The following is a 20135-nucleotide window of genomic DNA, read 5'->3' as shown; positions in this document are numbered from 1 at the left end:
GGTTGATTGATCACACCATGCTGATCATGCTCATCACAGATTTAAATGTGGCAAACAGCAATAGATTTAAGGGTAATTGAACTCTCCTACATCACATCTCCACCACCTACTAAGCATCCACATTTATTCACAAAAGCTTCTGCTAATATATTCAATACAAACAAAGCGAATGATTATAATAAATTATTTATAACTTTAAAGTAAGTTTTCCGACTAGTGAATATAATCTTGTTTCACTTACCCTTGCTCCTGCCAGAAGAAGGCTCCGGACAAGCATTTCTGAACCTGAAGCTGCAGCTAGATGAAGTGGTGGAGTCTGTGTAGCATCCTGAACTCTCGAGTTCACATCAACGTGAATTGACAACAGAAATAGCACACTTTCCATGTCGTTTTTCTGAATAGCCATGTGCAAGAAGTTGCGACCTTTGTTGTCATACTGTGGTAACAAAATATAATCGAATATAAATAAACGTGATTATAAGAATTCATTATGTTATTCAAAAAGTATAATCATATCATAAGCAATCAAAGCTTCATGTCAAATCAAATTTTTCAGGTTAATTAAAGATTCCTGAAAACAATGAAACTAATATTTATTGCAGATCGTTGTCACTGTCACAATCATAATAGTCGTAGTCATCATCATCATAATCATCTTCTTTTCCATCTCTTTGAACTTATTATGGGCCAAATTTTGTGGATAATTAAAGCAGAACATTGAAAAAAGTATACGAATATCTATCACTTTTTTTATTTTAATTTTATAAAAAATGTAATTAATAAGTAAATGTGCAGGTTAATTGGAAAGAAATAATAAATCTCGACTTGTGTGAGTTTTCTAACATATTGTATCAGATAATGAAGAGATATACTTTGGCCAAAATTGAAATTTCACATTCTTTTGTACCAGAACCCTTATAAAACTCCTTACAACTGCTGTGTTCAAGGCAATGAAAGATCTGCTTACGAAATTCACAATGCCTTGAAGTGAAGCCCAGCTACGAGATAGATTAAATTATTAATTGACAGCCTCTGCCTGATCTGATTTCAGTAAATATCTACTATTACTAAACTGAACTTCTTCACATATTTTTTTCTCATGTCCTGTCTTTGAAGCAATCAGATATATATACTGGGTGCTCATTTCAAAGTGTGTCATGACGTCACTGTTGATGAGTCAGCGATTTGAAGCGAGTTTCAGCTTTTGTGTCAGAGAAGTTGCCTATTAATCAAGGCGTTCAATCTGAACTTGAGAACGTGTATGGTATAACTTTAACGTCATAGCAACAGATGGCGGTCTGTACAGTCTGTGTGCTACCATAACCTCTTTCGAACTGTGTTTTGTGTGGCCAAGTCGTACGCAGGGCATTTGTTATCATCAGTTGCGTACGTCAACATTCCACAATACAAATCAAATGCTCCGTGTCCATGTTGACCGTCGAAGTTAATGTCAACAAATACGTAAGTAATCGTCTTAATCCTCTCCCCATATCCCGACAGTAAGAAAAAACTCACCTCAGTACATGTTTCCAAACAGTTCACATTCCTGCCACTACCGGCGTTACTGTACGTATTGGTAAGTACTCTTCAGAATGAATGCCGTACTTGCTAGGCAACTTCTGTGGCAGATAAGTAATACACCTCTGTGGAAGTGTAGGAAAATTGAATTCTCTAGGCTCATCGACTAGCCACGTGATGGCATGCAGTGAGCCATGACACACTTTGAATTGAACACCCAGTATATATATATATATATATATATATATATATATATATATATATATAGTGGGAAATGTTTTTTGACTCCAGATTCGAAGGAGATTAATCCAGCGATCTTATACATATTTTTAATTTTTTTTTTTTGTGCATGTCGCAAAATTAAATACAAATTACTATAAATTTACTAGTTTAATATGCTAACAGTCTGAAAGACATTTAGAAGGATCAGATTCGAAATCCTTGCACCTCTAACATTACTTATGCTCTGGTTGTAATTCAAATTGTACATATTTTGTTTATTATAAACAGATCTTGTGTTTTATTGTTCCATACCTGTTCTGCAGCTGTGGGCAGTTTGTCAAGAATGGCTTGCGCTGCCTTGTTGTTCCTGTAAGTCAGTGCTGTGGCAAATGGTGTTAGACCGCTCTTGTCCCTGATAGAAAGATCAATACCTGGATGGCATAACAACAATGTAATGATGGCTGAATGCTGGTTTTGAATAGCAACATGAAGAGGAGTTTTTCCTTCTGCATCCTGTAATATCAAACGGACACATATGATATACAGTGTAATAGCATCTTGTATACCTATATATGAAATGTAACGAAATGGTATCATCATAGTTTTTTTATCATTTGCATTATAGTTAGATTCCAATAGCTGGATCTTGACTTAACTTCATTTTCCTTCTTGCTTCCCAGTACAGGCTTATTTTCATTTGCAATATATTGTCTATTAATAATCGCTGCTTTCTACAGCATATAATAAATTACAGATTCCAGCCAACATTATATAAATCAAAATTATACCGAATAAAACTATTCAGAAAAAAAAAGTATGGTTACAATATAAATCTTTATGTCAACATCCTATTCCTCAACAGACAATAAAGGTGTTGGCCATAGTACTGCTGACTGTAAAATCTTCGAATTTAATTAATTCCATATAGCATTATCTCATAAACACACAACAGTATTTTTACTTTCTCGTTCTTACATGGTAGATGAACTTCTACTATTAACAATGAGAAAGTTACTAGCTTAACTTAATGCGCTATTCCTGGCATTTTCTTTATGCAAGCAGTCAAAAGAACTGTTCATCTGTTCGTCTCTTTCTTTCTGTCCCTCCTCCACATTTTAAATTGAAAATTATGTACAGTGGATTTTTAAAAGTGACAGCAAAATACCCGTAACAATTAATTACTTACTCACTTACTTACTGGCTTTTAAGGAACCCGGAGGTTCATTGCCGCCCTCACATAAGCCCGCCATTGGTCCCTATCCTGAGCAAGATTAATCCAGTCTCTATCAACATATCCCACCTCCCTCAAATCCATTTTAATATTATCTTCCCATCTACGTCTCGGCCTCCCCAAAGGTCTTTACCCCTCTGGCCTCCCAACTAACACTCTATATGCATTTCTGTATTCGCCCATACGTGCTACATGCCCTGCCCATCTCAAACGTCTGGATTTAATGTTCCTAATTATGTGAGGTGAAGAATACAATGCGTGCAGCTCTGCGTTGTGTAACAATTAATTACAGGTTCATGATATACAGTACTGGTTTTAGAGGCATGATACATATTCAAGACTGTTAATAGCAATGACAATATGTGAATTCAAAGAAGAATTTCAGAGAAGCAATAAAATATTTACAATATCCTCTCAATCCAAGGGCTTTTAAACTCAGTCTCTAGCCATGCTGTTTACATTTATAGTCATGTCGCTGTTATTTCTGGCGTGACTCTTCCTCTTTGCTTATACCTTAGGAAGTGAAAACTCTATCAAGTCTAGGTAGGTAGTATCGTTCGCCATTTTTATTCTTTCGTTGCCAAGCTACCAGACGAGGAATCTATTTGCCGCAACGTTGAACATTATCATGTCGTAGCTCCTATGATAATAAATCAAACGCACTGTAATTGAGGAAATAATTGAATGATAAATAACGTCCTCGTGTGCTTTCTGCAAATGCCAACGAAAGAGCCAAAATGGCGGGCTATTGTACTAAATATTTATCGAGCCTTTGGAAGTGCATAACATCATCAGCAGCAAATGACAAAACGCTCACGTTTAAATGTAGCCGACCTGCAATGTGATTGGTTGCCGGAAATAATAGCAACGGGACTATAGTAAACTTACAACTGGGTCACAACTACCTACTTAATTGTACAATTCAGTTAATACAATGAATATCGATAAGCATTTTTGTTAAAGGAGTTATTTTTATGACATTTCCGAAAAGAAGTAACCTGTAATATGATTCATATGCCATCAACACACATCAAATTGTTTCCAGAATCGTTGTTGATATAATGCTGATTATTAAGGATAAGTAGTTCTTTATTTAAGTAGTTACTAAAAACTGTGAGATGGCAATAATAAAGCAATATTGGAGTAAGACTATCTGGGAAACAGAATTATTTCGAGAGAACCAATCTCAGTCATTCTATCCACCACGAATATGCAGAATTTACTCGGTATCAAATTTCAATTCACTTGGATAGAAGCTACCAGCTAACTTGCGCTCAAGTGATCCTACCTCACATGTTAACACTAAACTCTCGTATTTGATATTCTCCATACCCTGCTGTTAATAGCAGCACCATGCTCCACAAGTGTCTGCACTACCGTCTCCAGGCCCCACTGACAACAGTGATGCAGAGGACTCGCCTGGTCACGGGCTTCATCACCCCCTCGACCCCCTGGGCCTGGCTTCCTTGCTGAATTCAAGTCACAGCCACTGAAATATACAAGAAAGCTTACAGTAACTACAGTATCAAGAAAATCTGCTGGAATGTATTAGAATAACCCGGGATTAAACAGATTGTGTTGAATGTTTCCAAATGTGAGTCTTGGAAGAATTTAACTTTATGCTTACCTATTGGATTAGTTTAACTTTTACAAGAATCCTTAAAAATGACTTTGTCAGTAAATTGGTGCTGCATTACTATAGAATTGAGATGTGCTATCGAATATACTACTTCTATTGATTATTGAAAGTCAAGTCGATATTTCGGGCTTCATTAATAACAAAATCCATTTGAAAAGTAAAAGGTAAAGGTAAAGGTATCCCCGTAACATGCCATGAAGGCACTTGGGGGGCATGGAGGTAGAGCCCCATGCTTTCCATGACCTCGGCACTAGAATGAGGTGGTGTGGTCGGCACCACGCTCTGACCGCCTTTTACCCCCGGGAAAGACCCGGTACTCAATTTTATAGGAGGCTAAGTGAACCTCGGGGCCGTTCTGAAAGTTTGGCAACGAGAAAAAATCCTGCCACCACCTGGGATCGAACCCCAGACCTTCCAGTCCGTAGCCAGCTGCTCTACCAACTGAGCTACCCGGCCGCCCCCATTTGAAAAGTATCATATATATATATGGGAATACTCAGCGCACCCTAAATTTAGGACAGAAAATTAAAAAATGTTTGAGGTGAAGTGATACCAACCTTATTTCAAATAATGCGTGCACCTGTTTTTCTTTGCTAAATTCCAGAAAAAATATGAGTGGAGTATTCACGTATGGTATTCCTTAAAAGCAGGATTTTCCTTAAATCTGGTTTCTTTAAAAATGGGAATTAGTTACATTATTATTATGGTACCGGTAATTTATTTGGGACTTAAAATGAACAGTGATCAAAATATCCCTCATTTCTCGTGAAAAACAACAACTGAATAGACTACAGTGGACTATAGTGGACTTTATGTTGTCAGCAAACAGCTGGATACATTAAGAAGATTGTATGATAAGAACTTTCTTGTGTTAAATTTTAACGTACCTTGTTAACCTGTTTCGACCTATTTTCAGTCATCTCCGGAACTGGTCGTTGTTGGTCTTGGTGCCTCTTGTTTCTTGTGTGGGTGCGTTCGTAGTGCAGAGTCAAAGAGTGTAAGTGTTTTGAAATTGAGTTGTGTGGCGCCAAGACCAACAACGACCAGTTCTGAAGATGACCGAAAATAGGTCGAAACATGTTAACAAGGTACGTTAAAAGAAAGTTCTTATCATACATATTCCGAAGTGATACAGTGTTAAAAGTTGTGTAATCAAGATGTATAAGAAGATTGATTGATCGATCTGGGACTTAACAGATTATTCTTTAAAAACGGGAATTCCTTAAAAACAGAAATGTTAAAATGGGGTTTTACTGTACATATTTTAAATATTTTTATAAATTCATAATATTTTCTATACTTTAATGCCTATATGGCATATTTATAAGATTTACGAGTTTTGTTTCGATCTTAAATCCATTTTACGAACATCTCATCAGCTGATCACATGAACGAAAACAAGCAGGAAGATGTATAATAGAAAATGTGAATTCCCATGCTAGGATGTATATTGTAGGACGTTGTTAGAGTAATATTACCTCAAATATACTACATAAGCTAACAGATCAGTTTGTCCACAGATAAACCAATTCCAACAGCCAGTTCACTCCAAACGTAAGTCAGTACTGGTACCTTAAGTAAGGAACAACATACTATATTGTACCTACTTAATTTGTGTCAATTAGAATCCACTAACAATGTACTGTAATCCAGTGTGTAAAGAATTCTTTGAAACTAATATGGCGGCATAAAATAATATGATGAGGTACTTTTATTTGTTATATGGTCAAATCAGAAGAAACATTAAAAAGTATTTTTCCTAATCTGATTCTTATAATATGCCTAGCATATGCCCTCCATTACGTTGCTGAGACAATACACAATATAATTTGCTTTCCATTGGTAGATTGATTAGTGGCACGTGAAATGTGTTGTGAGACCATCTGTTGAAATCACATGTGCTGCCTCTCTGTGTAGGCACAGCAACAACACGATGCTGACCCTATCCCTATGTAGTCTGATAAAAGAATATTCATTGTGCTCATCTCTACCACGCCTCAAAATTTGGCACGAACTTTTGAATCATCTGGTATAAATTAAAATGATGTTCTCATTCCATATTTTTTTACAAAGACATACGAAATATGCCCTACTAGAGATAAAGAACCCAATACCATGAACACACATTCAATGTGTCAGAGTTAGTGGACTTAGTAAATGCAAATACTTCAGTTTAATGACAAAAAAACTCCTAACATCAACAGTGTTTTCGTTATTGTTTGTGACTACATAAATATAAAATCATACCTTTGAATTAGAAATCGAGCAATTGGTTCATTGTTTTCATCTATTGCCTTATGGAGTAATGTCTGGTAACATCCCTCAGGACCTTCTCCCCAGCAGTCGGTGTCAACACCATTCCTGTCAAAAATCACAACATTACAGTGAGAAACTGAGTATTTAGGGAGACACGAAAAAATATTTTATACTTTATTTAATCATAAGAACTTCTCTTTCCATTGGGCACTTTTTAACATTACAGCACCTTCTGTTTCCTATTGAAAATATAGTATTTTTGAAAAATATGTAGTTTCAGTAAATGTTTGGTATACCAAGGGATAGGCCTACTGATATGTAGTTATTTTGGACTTTCATTATAAATAAAAATGAAAGTGATTACCATGAAAAAGAGTATGTTATCTGATAAACAGTTACTCCATGTTTGGTAATAAAAAGATTAGCCGATTCTATGCCGTGAATTTTTAAAGAAATTATATCAGATAAAAATAAAATAACCTTGTTCTCTTATATCAACTAAATTTGAAATTCTGTTCTCTCTTGTTTCGTGTACCTGGAGATCCTACTGGAAGAGGGGCAGCATCAAGACTCAGACGAAAGAAAATCAATTGCCTGCTAGTGTGTGAGATTACAAAATAATTAATTGTGTATCTCTTAAAATAAACTCAGCATCTTATTTACAAGTAACTATTCTAGTGTGTTATGCATTATTGACTGAATTAATAGTATTAGTAGTACGTTATTTGCTTAGTGATTAAATACATTATATTCTAAGTAACTAGTATTCTATTAAATAAGCATGTGACATGCTACCATAGATTAAGATGACTGTAAAATTATTGTATCATTGTTAGATTAATGTACACTGACGATGCCATGAATAATTGTATTCCAACGGTTAATAAAATGTCTGTCTGTCCGTCTGTCCGTCCGTCCGTCCGTCCGTCCATCCATCCATCTATATTTCTACATGGACTCGGCCTATTAGGAAATTCACGTCTAAATTTTAGTTTTGTTTTGCCACGCAACATCTTATTCTTTATGTATATACGTTCCTTCAATGAATATTTGGTTGACCATTACCACACAATAAATGAGAGAAATAAACTATACTTAACCACAGTCGAACTAAAACTCAGGTATGTATGAGAGAAATAAGCTATACTTAACCACAGTAGAACTAAAACTCAGGTATGTATGAGAGAAATAAACTATACTTAACCACAGTGGAACTAAAACTCAGGTATGTATGAGAGAAATAAACTATACTTAACCACAGTCGAACTAAAACTCAGGTATGTATGAGAGAAATAAACTATACTTAACCACAGTGGAACTAAAACTCATGTATGTACGAGAGAAATAAACTATACTTAACCACAGTCGAACTAAAACTCAGGTATGTACGAGAGAAATAAACTATACTTAACCACAGTCGAACTAAAACTCATGTATGTACGAGAGAAATAAACTATACTTAACCACAGTGGAACTAAAACTCATGTATGTACGAGAGAAATAAACTATACTTAACCACAGTCGAACTAAAACTCAGGTATGTACGAGAGAAATAAACTATACTTAACCACAGTCGAACTAAAACTCAGGTATGTACGAGAGAAATAAACTATACTTAACCACAGTCGAACTAAAACTCAGGTATGTATGAGAGAAATAAACTATACTTAACCACAGTGGAACTAAAACTCAGGTATGTACGAGAGAAATAAACTATACTTAACCACAGTGGGACTAAAACTCATGTATGTACGAGAGAAATAAACTATACTTAACCACAGTCGAACTAAAACTCAGGTATGTACGAGAGAAATAAACTATACTTAACCACAGTCGAACTAAAACTCAGGTATGTACGAGAGAAATAAACTATACTTAACCACAGTCGAACTAAAACTCAGGTATGTACGAGAGAAATAAACTATACTTAACCACAGTCGAACTAAAACTCAGGTATGTATGAGAGAAATAAACTATACTTAACCACAGTGGAACTAAAACTCAGGTATGTACGAGAGAAATAAACTATACTTAACCACAGTGGGACTAAAACTCATGTATGTACGAGAGAAATAAACTATACTTAACCACAGTCGAACTAAAACTCAGGTATGTATGAGAGAAATAAACTATACTTAACCACAGTGGAACTAAAACTCAGGTATGTATGAGAGAAATAAACTATACTTAACCACAGTCGAACTAAAACTCAGGTATGTATGAGAGAAATAAACTATACTTAACCACAGTGGAACTAAAACTCAGGTATGTATGAGAGAAATAAACTATACTTAACCACAGTCGAACTAAAACTCAGGTATGTATGAGAGAAATAAACTATACTTAAAAACAGTCGAACTAAAACTCAGGTATGTATGAGAGAAACAAACTATACTTAACCACAGTCTAACTAAAACTCAGGCACGTACTCCTGTTCTGTGTTTATCAAACACAGCTTACATGTGCCCCCAACTAAAGGTACGATCACACGTCACTACTTTTGCAGTGATGCAGTACAAAAAACTGCGCAACTCTTGTACTGTGACGTGTGAACAACGGTGCAACCCGAAAAGTAGCGGCTGCCGAACCTGCTGCCCGCTACTTTTCCATGCTGCGCGCAACTTAAAAGTAGCGACGTGTGAACAGGGTTCTCAGGGTTGCAGCCGCAGCATTTTAGATGTCAGTTTTGTTGAAACTTTTGCTGCTGTTGCAACCAGTGTTACCACCCAAATGTGCCAATGATACTTTTATTGCTTGGATATATTTTAATGTTAAATGTGATGAAAATAAATTATTTGTGACAGTTATTAAATACACAACACAGTCTGAGCATAATTGGTGACGATATAATTCATTTTTTTTAATTTTCCGTAGTGTAGTTCCAAACAGGAGGGTTGCCAACATTGATTACGTGAATATATTGTTGGTTATCATTTAAGTATATAGGCGTTTTTAAAAGCTTTATAGTAAAAATAATGTCAATTTCTGAATACTAGACATGACAGAAAAGCAAACAATAGATAAGGAAGTTTTCGTATGAGTTTCTTAATAATGTGAAAATAACCACAAAATGTATATTGAGAAGTCAATACGGAGATGGAAACCTGCTTCATGACTGCGGCTGCAAAAGTAGCGCCTTGCGTGTGAACAGACTCGCAATCGCCAGTTGCAATTTTTGCAGCACTCGGGTTGCGCAGCACGAAAAATAGCGTGCAGCGCTCTACTTTTGGTTTATGTGTGAACATGACACGCAACTTTTGCAGCTGCAGTATAAAAGTAGCGCTGCAAAAGTAGTGACGTGTGACCGTACCTTAACTGGAGATTGCAGCAGTGACCGGAGCAACAACTGGGCAAGAGGCCAATGAGCAATCCGTCACAGACAGTTGAGGTACTGTATATTTTCAGATCCACATCTCGCACAAATTAACAATTTTAGTACATAAAATAATTCCAACAATTTTCAAATGTTTGACACTTACCTAACAAGGATTGACGCAATGTTCTCTTGACCACTTTCCAAAGCCACCCAAAGAGGACAATTGTTATTAGCATCTAGGACGGACATATCCACACCTCTTCTACACAGGGCATCAACTACATCTGGCAATTGGCATTTGATGCCCAGCTGGAGTGGAGTCTCATTGTCAGTGGTCCTATTACCGGGAAGAGAATGGATATGGTAAGTTATATTAATCTCTTAAACTGTTTGACAGATTTATATAAATATTTTTATAAAATATGATTTATCTTTTCTTCCTATATATGTTTACTGACAAGATGGAGTGCCTTCATTGGATTTAGGGAAAATAAGACCACTTTAATCTATTCACGCCATTTTCTATTTAAATGTATATGCTAATATATTATTAAAACACCCGAAAGAAGAAGATAATGCATGCATTGGTCTCTTCTCTTCCATTTCTCTTCTGAGTGTTCTCTAAGTGAGCTAAGCATAGTTCACGTTATGTATTACATATTCTTGTTGATATTAAACATGTAAAATATTGTAACATAATAAAATACTTGCAGTACAAATGTTTGTAACATAATAAAATATTAATATTAAGTGTACACGTCTGTTATGTAACAAAAGCATTATCTTATATTTTTCTACCTCTATTCATGAATATAGCAGAGCTCAGTAAAGAATAAAAAATATATTTTTAAAAATGATTCAAGACAAACCATAGTCACATTTTGTACTGTTAAAGCATACAACAAAACATTTATATTTAATGCTCAGCAATAAAAAGCTTCGTAAATATCAAACATAATTTTCAACAGCAGTAACTGTAGAGCTACATAATGGCAGGTGACGGCACTTAAGCATAATCGAATGCAATGCCCATTTAACAGTAAAGAGGTGAAAAATAATTAAAGTGTACTTGTAAGAGCGAGGAAATCAAATACAATATTTCGAAGAAACCCTTGCATAAAATAGAGTTTAGAATTATTACTCTGAACTGAATTCCCGTATTATCTTTGTTAGAACTACTGAAGATACACTGTTTTAATTCCACATCAATTTAAGGATCATTCCTTACCATTCTATTTTTGAGTTTTATCTTAGGAAGTTACTGCACATTCATTTTAAATTTAGCTAAGTTACAGAAATTGTATGTTTAAAATTTGTAATCTTCTAAATAAAGAAGCTCATTATGTTGCCTATTCAGATTTTCCAATTTTATTTTCATATGAATGCAGCGATATGTATAAAAATTATGAACAGCATTCGAATTATAAGAGCATAAAAATGAAGATGGCATAATGCTAGCATTTTAGGTTACAGAATTTAAAGAGGCAACTACTTATTGAACTTACCGACATATTACTAGTTCCAGCATAAAAATTCATGACGAAATCCAGATGTTTTGTTCTGAAAGAAACTCTGGGCTGCAGTCTAGTCACACTGCACTGTAAAAACAACCCTAACTATGGCTAACAACAATAAATAGCACTGCATTTTAAGTATATTTCTATTTGTTTGTACTGTACATCGTGGCCCATATTACATTAACAGCTCAACTCAGGTGATTACTATTAGGACACCAAGATACTTTCACTAAAAATTACACTTACACTGCATTCATGTCTGCACCTTGATCCAACAGAAAAATAGAGGTTTCAGAGTCTTCTTTCATGATAGCCTGGTGCAGCAAGGTCAATCCCTTCCCATTCCGGACATTTACGTCAGCACCACCTGCACCATATATTACTGATTACTCTTGTAATCAATACTGGGTGTTCATTTCAAAGTGTGTCATGACGTCACTGTTAATGAGTCAGCAATTTGAAGCGAGTTTCAGCTTTTGTGTCAGAGAAGTTGCCTATTAATCAAGGCGTTCAATCTAAACTTGAGAACATGTATGGTATAACTTGAACGTCGTAGCAACAGATGGCAGTCTATGAGGTCTGTACAGTCTGTGTGCTAACATAACCTCTTTCGAACTGTGTTTTGCACGGCCAAGTCGTTCGCAGGGTATTTGTTATCATCGGTTGCATACGGCAACATTCCACAACACAAATCAAATGCTCCGTGTCCATGTTGACCGTCCAAGTTAATGTCAACAAATACGTAAGTAATCGTCTTAACCCTCTTCCCATATCCCGACAGTAAGAAAAAACTCACCTCAGTACATGTTTCGAAACAGTTCACATTCCTGCCATTACCGGTGTTACCGTACATATCGGTAAGAACTCTTCTGAATGAACGCTGTACTTTCTAGGTAACTTCTCTGGCACATAAGTAATACACCTCTGCGGAAGTGTAGGAAGATTGAATTCTCTAGGCTCATTGACTAGCCACATGACGGCATACAGCGAGCCATGACACACTTTGAACTGAACACCCAGTGCTCAATAATACACTGGAAAATGCACAATGTTTTATTTCAGGTAACTAAAACGAATTCAACATCTGACACTACATTAATAGTCATGTGTTAGGTATTAATGTAGGCAATAAACTGATTTCCACTAGAATATACTATTGATATACAGAGTGTTAAAAAAAGTATCCAATATTTTAGGAGGTGCTAGTATGCAACAAAACAAGAAAATAATGTCTAATAAACATGGGTCCTACAACACATACTTTCTGAGAATTGAACACTTGTTCATAGGAGGTGCTCAATGTGACGTCCGTTCATGGCAATGCATTTCTCTGCCCTACAATACAGCAGACTACCAGATAATAATCATACTGTAGTTGACATCCCTGGCATGGAATAATGATACATCGTAAGGAATACTAAAAAGAAAACTTTGGTTGCAGATATGAGCGGGGTTCAGCAAAGATGTAATCAGCATGTGAGCTGATGAAAATCCCCATGAAGTTGAAGAAACAAGGCAACGTATGGGCAGGCATTCATGGCGATAGATTAAGAGCCATACATGCTACCTCTGAGATTAACTGGGTCTCGTTATCAGGACTTTCTTATTAACGTATTACCTACCTTGCTGGAATATGTGCCATGTCAGTAAGACTACAGATGTGGTTCATGCATGATGGCACACCAGCACATTTTCTCTGCATTGTGCGTGAACACCTGACACTGACACATCAGGACCGCTGGATTGATCGGGAAGGCCCCACACCTTGGTCTGCTCATTCCTCAAACCTAGATCCTCTAGACTTTTGGTTATGGGGACACATGATGGAATTGGTCTATGCCACTCCAATCAGCAATGTGCAGACATTACATGATCGCGTCTTCAATGCATGTCAGTGCATACAAGAACAACCAGGTCAAGTTCAAAGAGTGCGTGATTCCTTACGTCGAAGGACAGAGGAATGCATTGCCATCAATGGACGTCACATTAAGCATTTCATATGAATAAGTGTTCAGATCTCAGAAAGTATGTGTTGTAGGACCCGTGTTTGTTAGACATTATTTTCTTGTTTTGATGCATACTAGCGCCTCTTAAAATATTGCATACTTTTTTTTTTTTTTTTAAGACTCTGTATATTCAGAAGAAATATGTTCAGAACAATAACAACAACAACAAAACGAAACAAAAACGTACTTCCAATGTGATAATGTTATGCTTTGAGAGTCACAGAAGATGTTTCAAATGGTGACCATTCACATTAATGCACGTTCGAAGGCATTCCCCGAAAGACCGTATGACTGCCTGGCATTTTTTTTTTAAATACTGTATGCTTCGTTACATCGTAACACTACATACAATTCTTGAACTACTTTAAACTCTTTGAATTACAATTAGGATTAGGATTACGAATGAACTATTTCGATTACAATTATTATTACAATTCCTCTAGTTATAATAAAAACCAATAATGTCATTTTGCCTTAAAGCTTGTCAAAGTCCATTCTGGCTACAAATGTTAGAAATTCTTTTAAGTAGACCTCGACGAGATCGCAGTTAGTTGTCGGCCACTGACCTCCTTTTAGTCTAATGCTTAGTTTTAATGCATTCCTTTCTCTGTTCAGTAAAGAACACTCATATATCAAATGATCCACGGTTTGTTCTTCTTGATCGCACTTACACCTTGCACTTTCAGCAATTTTTAATCTGTAATAGTAATCCCTAGTCTTACCGTGACCAGATAGGGTGGCTGTGATTTGGCCGTTAAGTGGGATCCTCAGTTTTAGCCGTTCCTGCACTACCGGGAAAAACCCTTTGCTGGAATTTCCTTTGGTTGTCTTCTCCCATTGGTCTTGCCACCTGCGTAGTCCTTTCTCCTCTGCTTCCCGAATGATGTGAGTTCTAGGGATCTTGTTGTATATTACCTCCCCACTGTCTTCCTGTGCAGCTTCCTTCGCCAACTGGTCTGCAATTTCGTTTCCGTACAGCCCCACATGTGTGGCTAAATGGACACACAAGCCTGTCGAATCTGTTGCTGCATGTCGTCTGGTGTTGTCAGAATGTTCTGGTACACACTGTCCTTTACAGTTCCCCAAAGGAAGAAATCGAATGGTGACAGGTCCGAAGAACGTGCAGGCCACTGTATGTGGATTGTGGCGTCGACAGTTGTTGTGGTTTGTTTACATGTTAAGACAGCAAACACACAACACACGACGTGTACGGACGTCAGTTGTCTTTCGTTTTGTGTAAGTTAATGCACAAGATGAATGGGGCACCACAACAAACGGCACATTCTGAGGGTATTAATTTTGCATTTTGTTGTTGTTATGATTGGGAAGGTGACATTGTGATACATTTTTGAACTCTTAATGTGTGTAATCAATGTAACATGATTAAAGTTTGTAGTGTTATTTGAAAAATTGATGACGTCACGTGTATCTTGTACCATAATGTAATTACATGCACCAAATCTCCACACTCATGTTAGCCCCTCGTTCTAATATAATGCTCAAAAACAAAAATTCCAATACCTATCCAAACAAAAAAGTTACAATAGGTAAACAAGATAAATGGGACACCCTGTATAGTCCTAGTATTCACTACTATAATCTATTTCAACGGTATCACAGATAACACGCAAATTGGTGTATGAATGGGCAGACAAATGGATAGAAAAATGTAATGATAAACACCCGACAAACAGCATTATGAAAACCATTCATTCAGGGGTACACAAAATGAAAATGTCTACTCAGTTTCATTCTTATACTCTCTCGATACAATTACAATGCTTTTCCTCTCATTATTACTACAAATACCTCCTACATACAGCGTGACAACAATAATTCACTATGCTCTCCTTCCCTCTTCGTCATTTACCTCGAATCAGTTCAGCCACCATGTGTTGCATTCCTGTAACTAGGGCAAGTGCAAGAGGTGTACTTCCAGACGAATCCTTCAGATTGAAATCCACTGGAATGGATTTTGGTTCCTCTGATTCTGAAAGAAATATAAACATATCTGACAAACTGATGAGTCATAGTAACTGTGAAACTTCACTTACCTCATATGAATCATGTGTCAATAGGTGGTGATTCTTTCAGCTTGCCGCTGGACTTCAGGAAATGTGATTTTATTAAATACAAGCTGACTTACAAGTTCAGGTCAGGCCAGTGTCAAGCGACAATGAAACATCTCAATCATCTCGTGAAAATGAGATGTAATTTTTTAACATCTAATTTTTATTTGAAAGACTTTCAAACCTATTAATTTTCGTGGAGAGAGTGTGACAAGGATGAATTGTTGTATGTGGAATCAGCAGTTCGTCAACCGAATTTAAATCTTCTTCAGTGAAGAATTAAATTTTTGAGATGTCAGAAAGAAGTTGTTTGTGTGGATGGAAAAATTTCTAAAGTTTCCATCATAAGTGTGGAGTTCCTTAGGGTTCTGTTTTGGGTTCGTTACTTTTTCTCATTATGATTAATGTTTTGTCTAGTAAAGTAAATTCAGAAAAGACAAAGTATATGATTATGTCTCGTGACCAGAATATTGTACGAAATGTAACTATAAAAATTGGAAATTTATCTTTTGAAGAGGTGGAGAAGTTCAAATATCTTGGAGCAACAGTAATAAATATAAATGATACTCGGGAGGAAATTAAACACAGAATAAATATGGGAAATGCCTGTTATTATTCGGTTGAGAAGATTTTATCATCCAGTCTGCTGTCAAAAAATCTGAAAGTTAGAATTTATAAAACAGTTATATTACCGGTTGTTCTGTATGGTTGTGAAACTTGGACTCTCACTTTGAGAGAGGAGCATAGGTTAAGGGTGCTTGAGAATAAGGTGTTTAGGAAAATATTTGGGGCTAAGAGTGATGAAGTTACAGGAGAATGGAGAAAGTTACACAACACTGAACTGCAAGCATTGTATTCTTCACCTGACATAATTAGGGACATTAAATCCAGACGTTTGAGGTGGGCAGGGCATGTAGCACATATGGGCGAATCCAGAAATGCATATAGAGACGTAGATGGGAAGATAATATTAAAATGGATTTGAGGGAGGTGGGATATGATAGAGAATGGATTAATCTTGCTCAGGATAGGGACCAATGGCGGGCTTATGTGAGGGTGGCAATGAACCTCCGGGTTCCTTAAAAGCCAGTAAGTAAGTAACGTACATTCAGTGTCCTTATTGTTTGTTGATAACATAACCTTTGTTAGTAAAAATCATAATTTCGATAATGTTAAAATGCAAGCTGATTCCACAATGGTTTAGAGGTAATGGTTTCATGCTCAATGAAACTAAGACATAGAATGTTTTAGTCTTAATAACTTAATTGGCTTTTATGCTTAGGCCTATACTGAAATCAAATTTTGGGATATTTTTACTGCTGGTCTTTTAACCTGGGAATTCCATATCAACTAGCTATCTTAAGTAAGAAACTTTTTTCTACTCTGTTTATAATGGAAAGTTTAAAGTCATCTGTGACTGGAGAGTATGTAAGAAATTCAAGATAAAATAAAGGATTGTTGGGAAATTATATGCTGCCACACTACAAATGGGGCTAATTTTAGAATAAAAGGGAAGAAATAGCTTATAAAACACACATTTTCATTAAAGTCAGTGTTGTTCGAAGTAAAGTAACATACAATATCTGGATCCTTCTCACATACTTTTATGCTGAATGATTGCCTTTATGGCTCCTTCCTGTTTCTCAAAAATTGCAACATGAAGTGGTGTCTGCCTGTATGCGAGAGAATCTGTGTCGCCAATGCCTTTATAATTTCTGTCGTCAACTTGAAGTGTCTGCAGATTAGGATTAGCACCAGATTTAAGCAATGCAGTCACTAACTTGTTGAGGCCCTTAGCACATGCCACGTGAAGAGGACTTTCACCCTGTAAAAACAGAACATTTTTATAATATAGCCACTTGTAACTATAGACAATGACTATGCAAATTTCTTATGTAACTTCGTCTGAATAATTTTATTATACAAATTGCTCTACTAATTTGTCATGAAATTCTCGACATTAAGCAATAAAATGTGTCACCAAATACACCACGTATTGTTAAAACATATAATGCTAACAGAAGAACAACAGTCAAAAAACCTAACTGGGCCTTTCTGAGAAGCTGGGAGAAAAGTGTGTTACACTGGAAATCAATAATCCAACCATATATAATGTATGAAATATAGAATATAAAAATGAGTTTTATTAAACAGTATTTTGAAATGTGCTTATTCTGATCATACCTACCAATTTATAAAACTAATTAATCAGCCCAAATATTAGAAGATTAACAGGACAACTGACGGATGTAGATAGATGATAGTTTCCACACAAGAAGAAAGAGGGGAGAGAAGTAAAATTAAAAACATACTATACAAATACGAAAACTAAATAACATTTTAAATATTGCAGTCTACAATAATGAAGCGCCATTAGGAAAGTTCAGGATAACAGGCAGGGTTTGGAATTGAACGGGTTACATCAGCTTCTTGTCTATGCGGATGACGTGAATATGTTAGGAGAAAATCCACAAACGATTAGGGAAAACACGGAAATTTTACTTGAAGCAAGTAAAGCGATCGGTTTGGAAGTAAATCCCGAAAAGACAAAGTATATGATTATGTCTCGTGACCAGAATATTGTACGAAATGGAAATATAAAAATTGGAGATTTATCCTTCGAAGAGGTGGAAAAATTCAAATATCTTGGAGCAACAGTAACAAACATAAATGACACTCGGGAGGAAATTAAATGCAGAATAAATATGGGAAATGCGTGTTATTATTCGGTTGAGAAGCTCTTATCATCCAGTCTGCTGTTCAAAAATCTGAAAGTTAGAATTTATAAAACAGTTATATTACCGGTTGTTCTGTATGGTTGTGAAACTTGGACTCTCACTCTGAGAGAGGAACATAGGTTAAGGGTGTTTGAGAATAAGGTGCTTAGGAAAATATTTGGGGCTAAGCGGGATGAAGTTACAGGAGAATGGAGAAAGTTACACAATGCAGAACTGCACGCATTGTATTCTTCACCTGGCATAATTAGGAACATTAAATCCAGACGTTTGAGATGGGCAGGGCATGTAGCACTATGGGCGAATCCAGAAATGCATATAGAGTGTTAGTTGGGAGACCGGAGGGAAAAAGACCTTTAGGGAGGCCGAGACGTAGATGGGAGGATAATATTAAAATGGATTTGAGGGAGGTGGGGTATGATGATAGAGACTGGATTAATCTTGCACAGGATAGGGATCGATGGCGGGCTTATGTGAGGGCGGCAATGAACCTTCGGGTTCCTTAAAAGCCATTTGTAAGTAAGTAAGTAACAATAATGAAGCATATTCTAATTTTAAATGTAATTCACATAACTCAATGTATATAATTTACATTTGAAGCGTACACGGGAAAAACGATCAAGGTCCATCAAAAATCGCAATTGAGTTAATAATGCTATCTTATAGTGGAAAGGAAGTACTATCATGTGGTCTAGCTAGTAATAAGAAAACATGTTCTTGACATTCCACTACGTCAATTTCTATTAAATACACACATAACAAAGTATTAAGTGCTTAAACTTTAAAATTCGTTTTTCTCGAAACTTTATAAAATGGACTTTGATCGTTATTCCCGTGTACCCTTCATTTGGTTTTTATTCTGGGGCAACAAGACTAAAGTTGTTTTTTTGAATCATAATAACTTTTATTTGCCAAGTTTATTCTGGAATTGTTATCATGTTCCGTAATCATGGTTCCAAGATATTTAAATTCTGTAACACATTCAAATTAGTAACCATTAATCACAAATGAAGAGTCCACTGCAAGAATGATGAATGTCACTTTCTTGTCGAAAATGAACCAAGATGTCAATGCATAGTTTAAGACATATAGAATGTACATAGAGAGTTATATGGCATTAACACTGATTAGTCATTGTCCAGTAATGATCGGAAAATCACAGTTAAGCTTTGAGTGCTAAGCATTTCAAACTTTCAATTGCTTCTCCTGAAAAATGTATTTCAAATGATATCCATCATTCTTGGAGTGGACTCTTCAAATGTGATCTCCTTAAGGTTGTGTGCTAACATTTGTAAATACTTGGTTTTATCTTGGTTGATTATAAATTCCAGCTTCTCTGCAGCCTCTTCTAGTTTAATAAATGTTTCACTGACTGGCCTTTCAGATCGACTAATTATACCATATCAACCCCATATGCTACCAGTTGTATGTATCTCGTGTATCCATATCTGACATCTGACTTTCTAATAACCTTTTCAAGGGTAATACTGAACAGGAGAGATGACAAGACATCGCTTTGACGAAGTCTTTTCTGTGTCATAAATTCATCTGATAAATGATTTTGAATCCTTACTCTTATGTTAATTTTTTCCTATTCTGTCTGCTTTCCTAATACTAAATTTTGAT

General features: G+C 36.0%; 1 protein-coding gene across 2 annotated transcripts in view; it reads right to left on the bottom strand.

The window, feature by feature from the left end:
• Positions 1–20135, bottom strand: part of LOC138701230 (rabankyrin-5) — a 256644-nt gene that overhangs the window by 17635 nt on the left and 218874 nt on the right. For both annotated transcript variants that reach the window (XM_069827914.1, XM_069827915.1), the window contains exons 11-18: positions 17377–17599; positions 15576–15695; positions 11946–12066; positions 10346–10519; positions 6858–6971; positions 4304–4460; positions 2053–2253; positions 242–436 (exon numbers count right to left, since the gene is read on the bottom strand). In XM_069827914.1, the coding sequence (XP_069684015.1) occupies positions 242–436; positions 2053–2253; positions 4304–4460; positions 6858–6971; positions 10346–10519; positions 11946–12066; positions 15576–15695; positions 17377–17599 (1305 nt within the window). The remainder of the gene's footprint in view (positions 1–241; positions 437–2052; positions 2254–4303; positions 4461–6857; positions 6972–10345; positions 10520–11945; positions 12067–15575; positions 15696–17376; positions 17600–20135) is intronic.

Source organism: Periplaneta americana, chromosome 6 (assembly GCF_040183065.1).
Source record: "Periplaneta americana isolate PAMFEO1 chromosome 6, P.americana_PAMFEO1_priV1, whole genome shotgun sequence".
NCBI classification, from domain to species: domain Eukaryota; kingdom Metazoa; phylum Arthropoda; class Insecta; order Blattodea; family Blattidae; genus Periplaneta; species Periplaneta americana.
The sequence above is the reverse complement of the archived record's forward strand: the minus strand, read 5'-3'. Positions and strand labels throughout refer to the sequence as shown.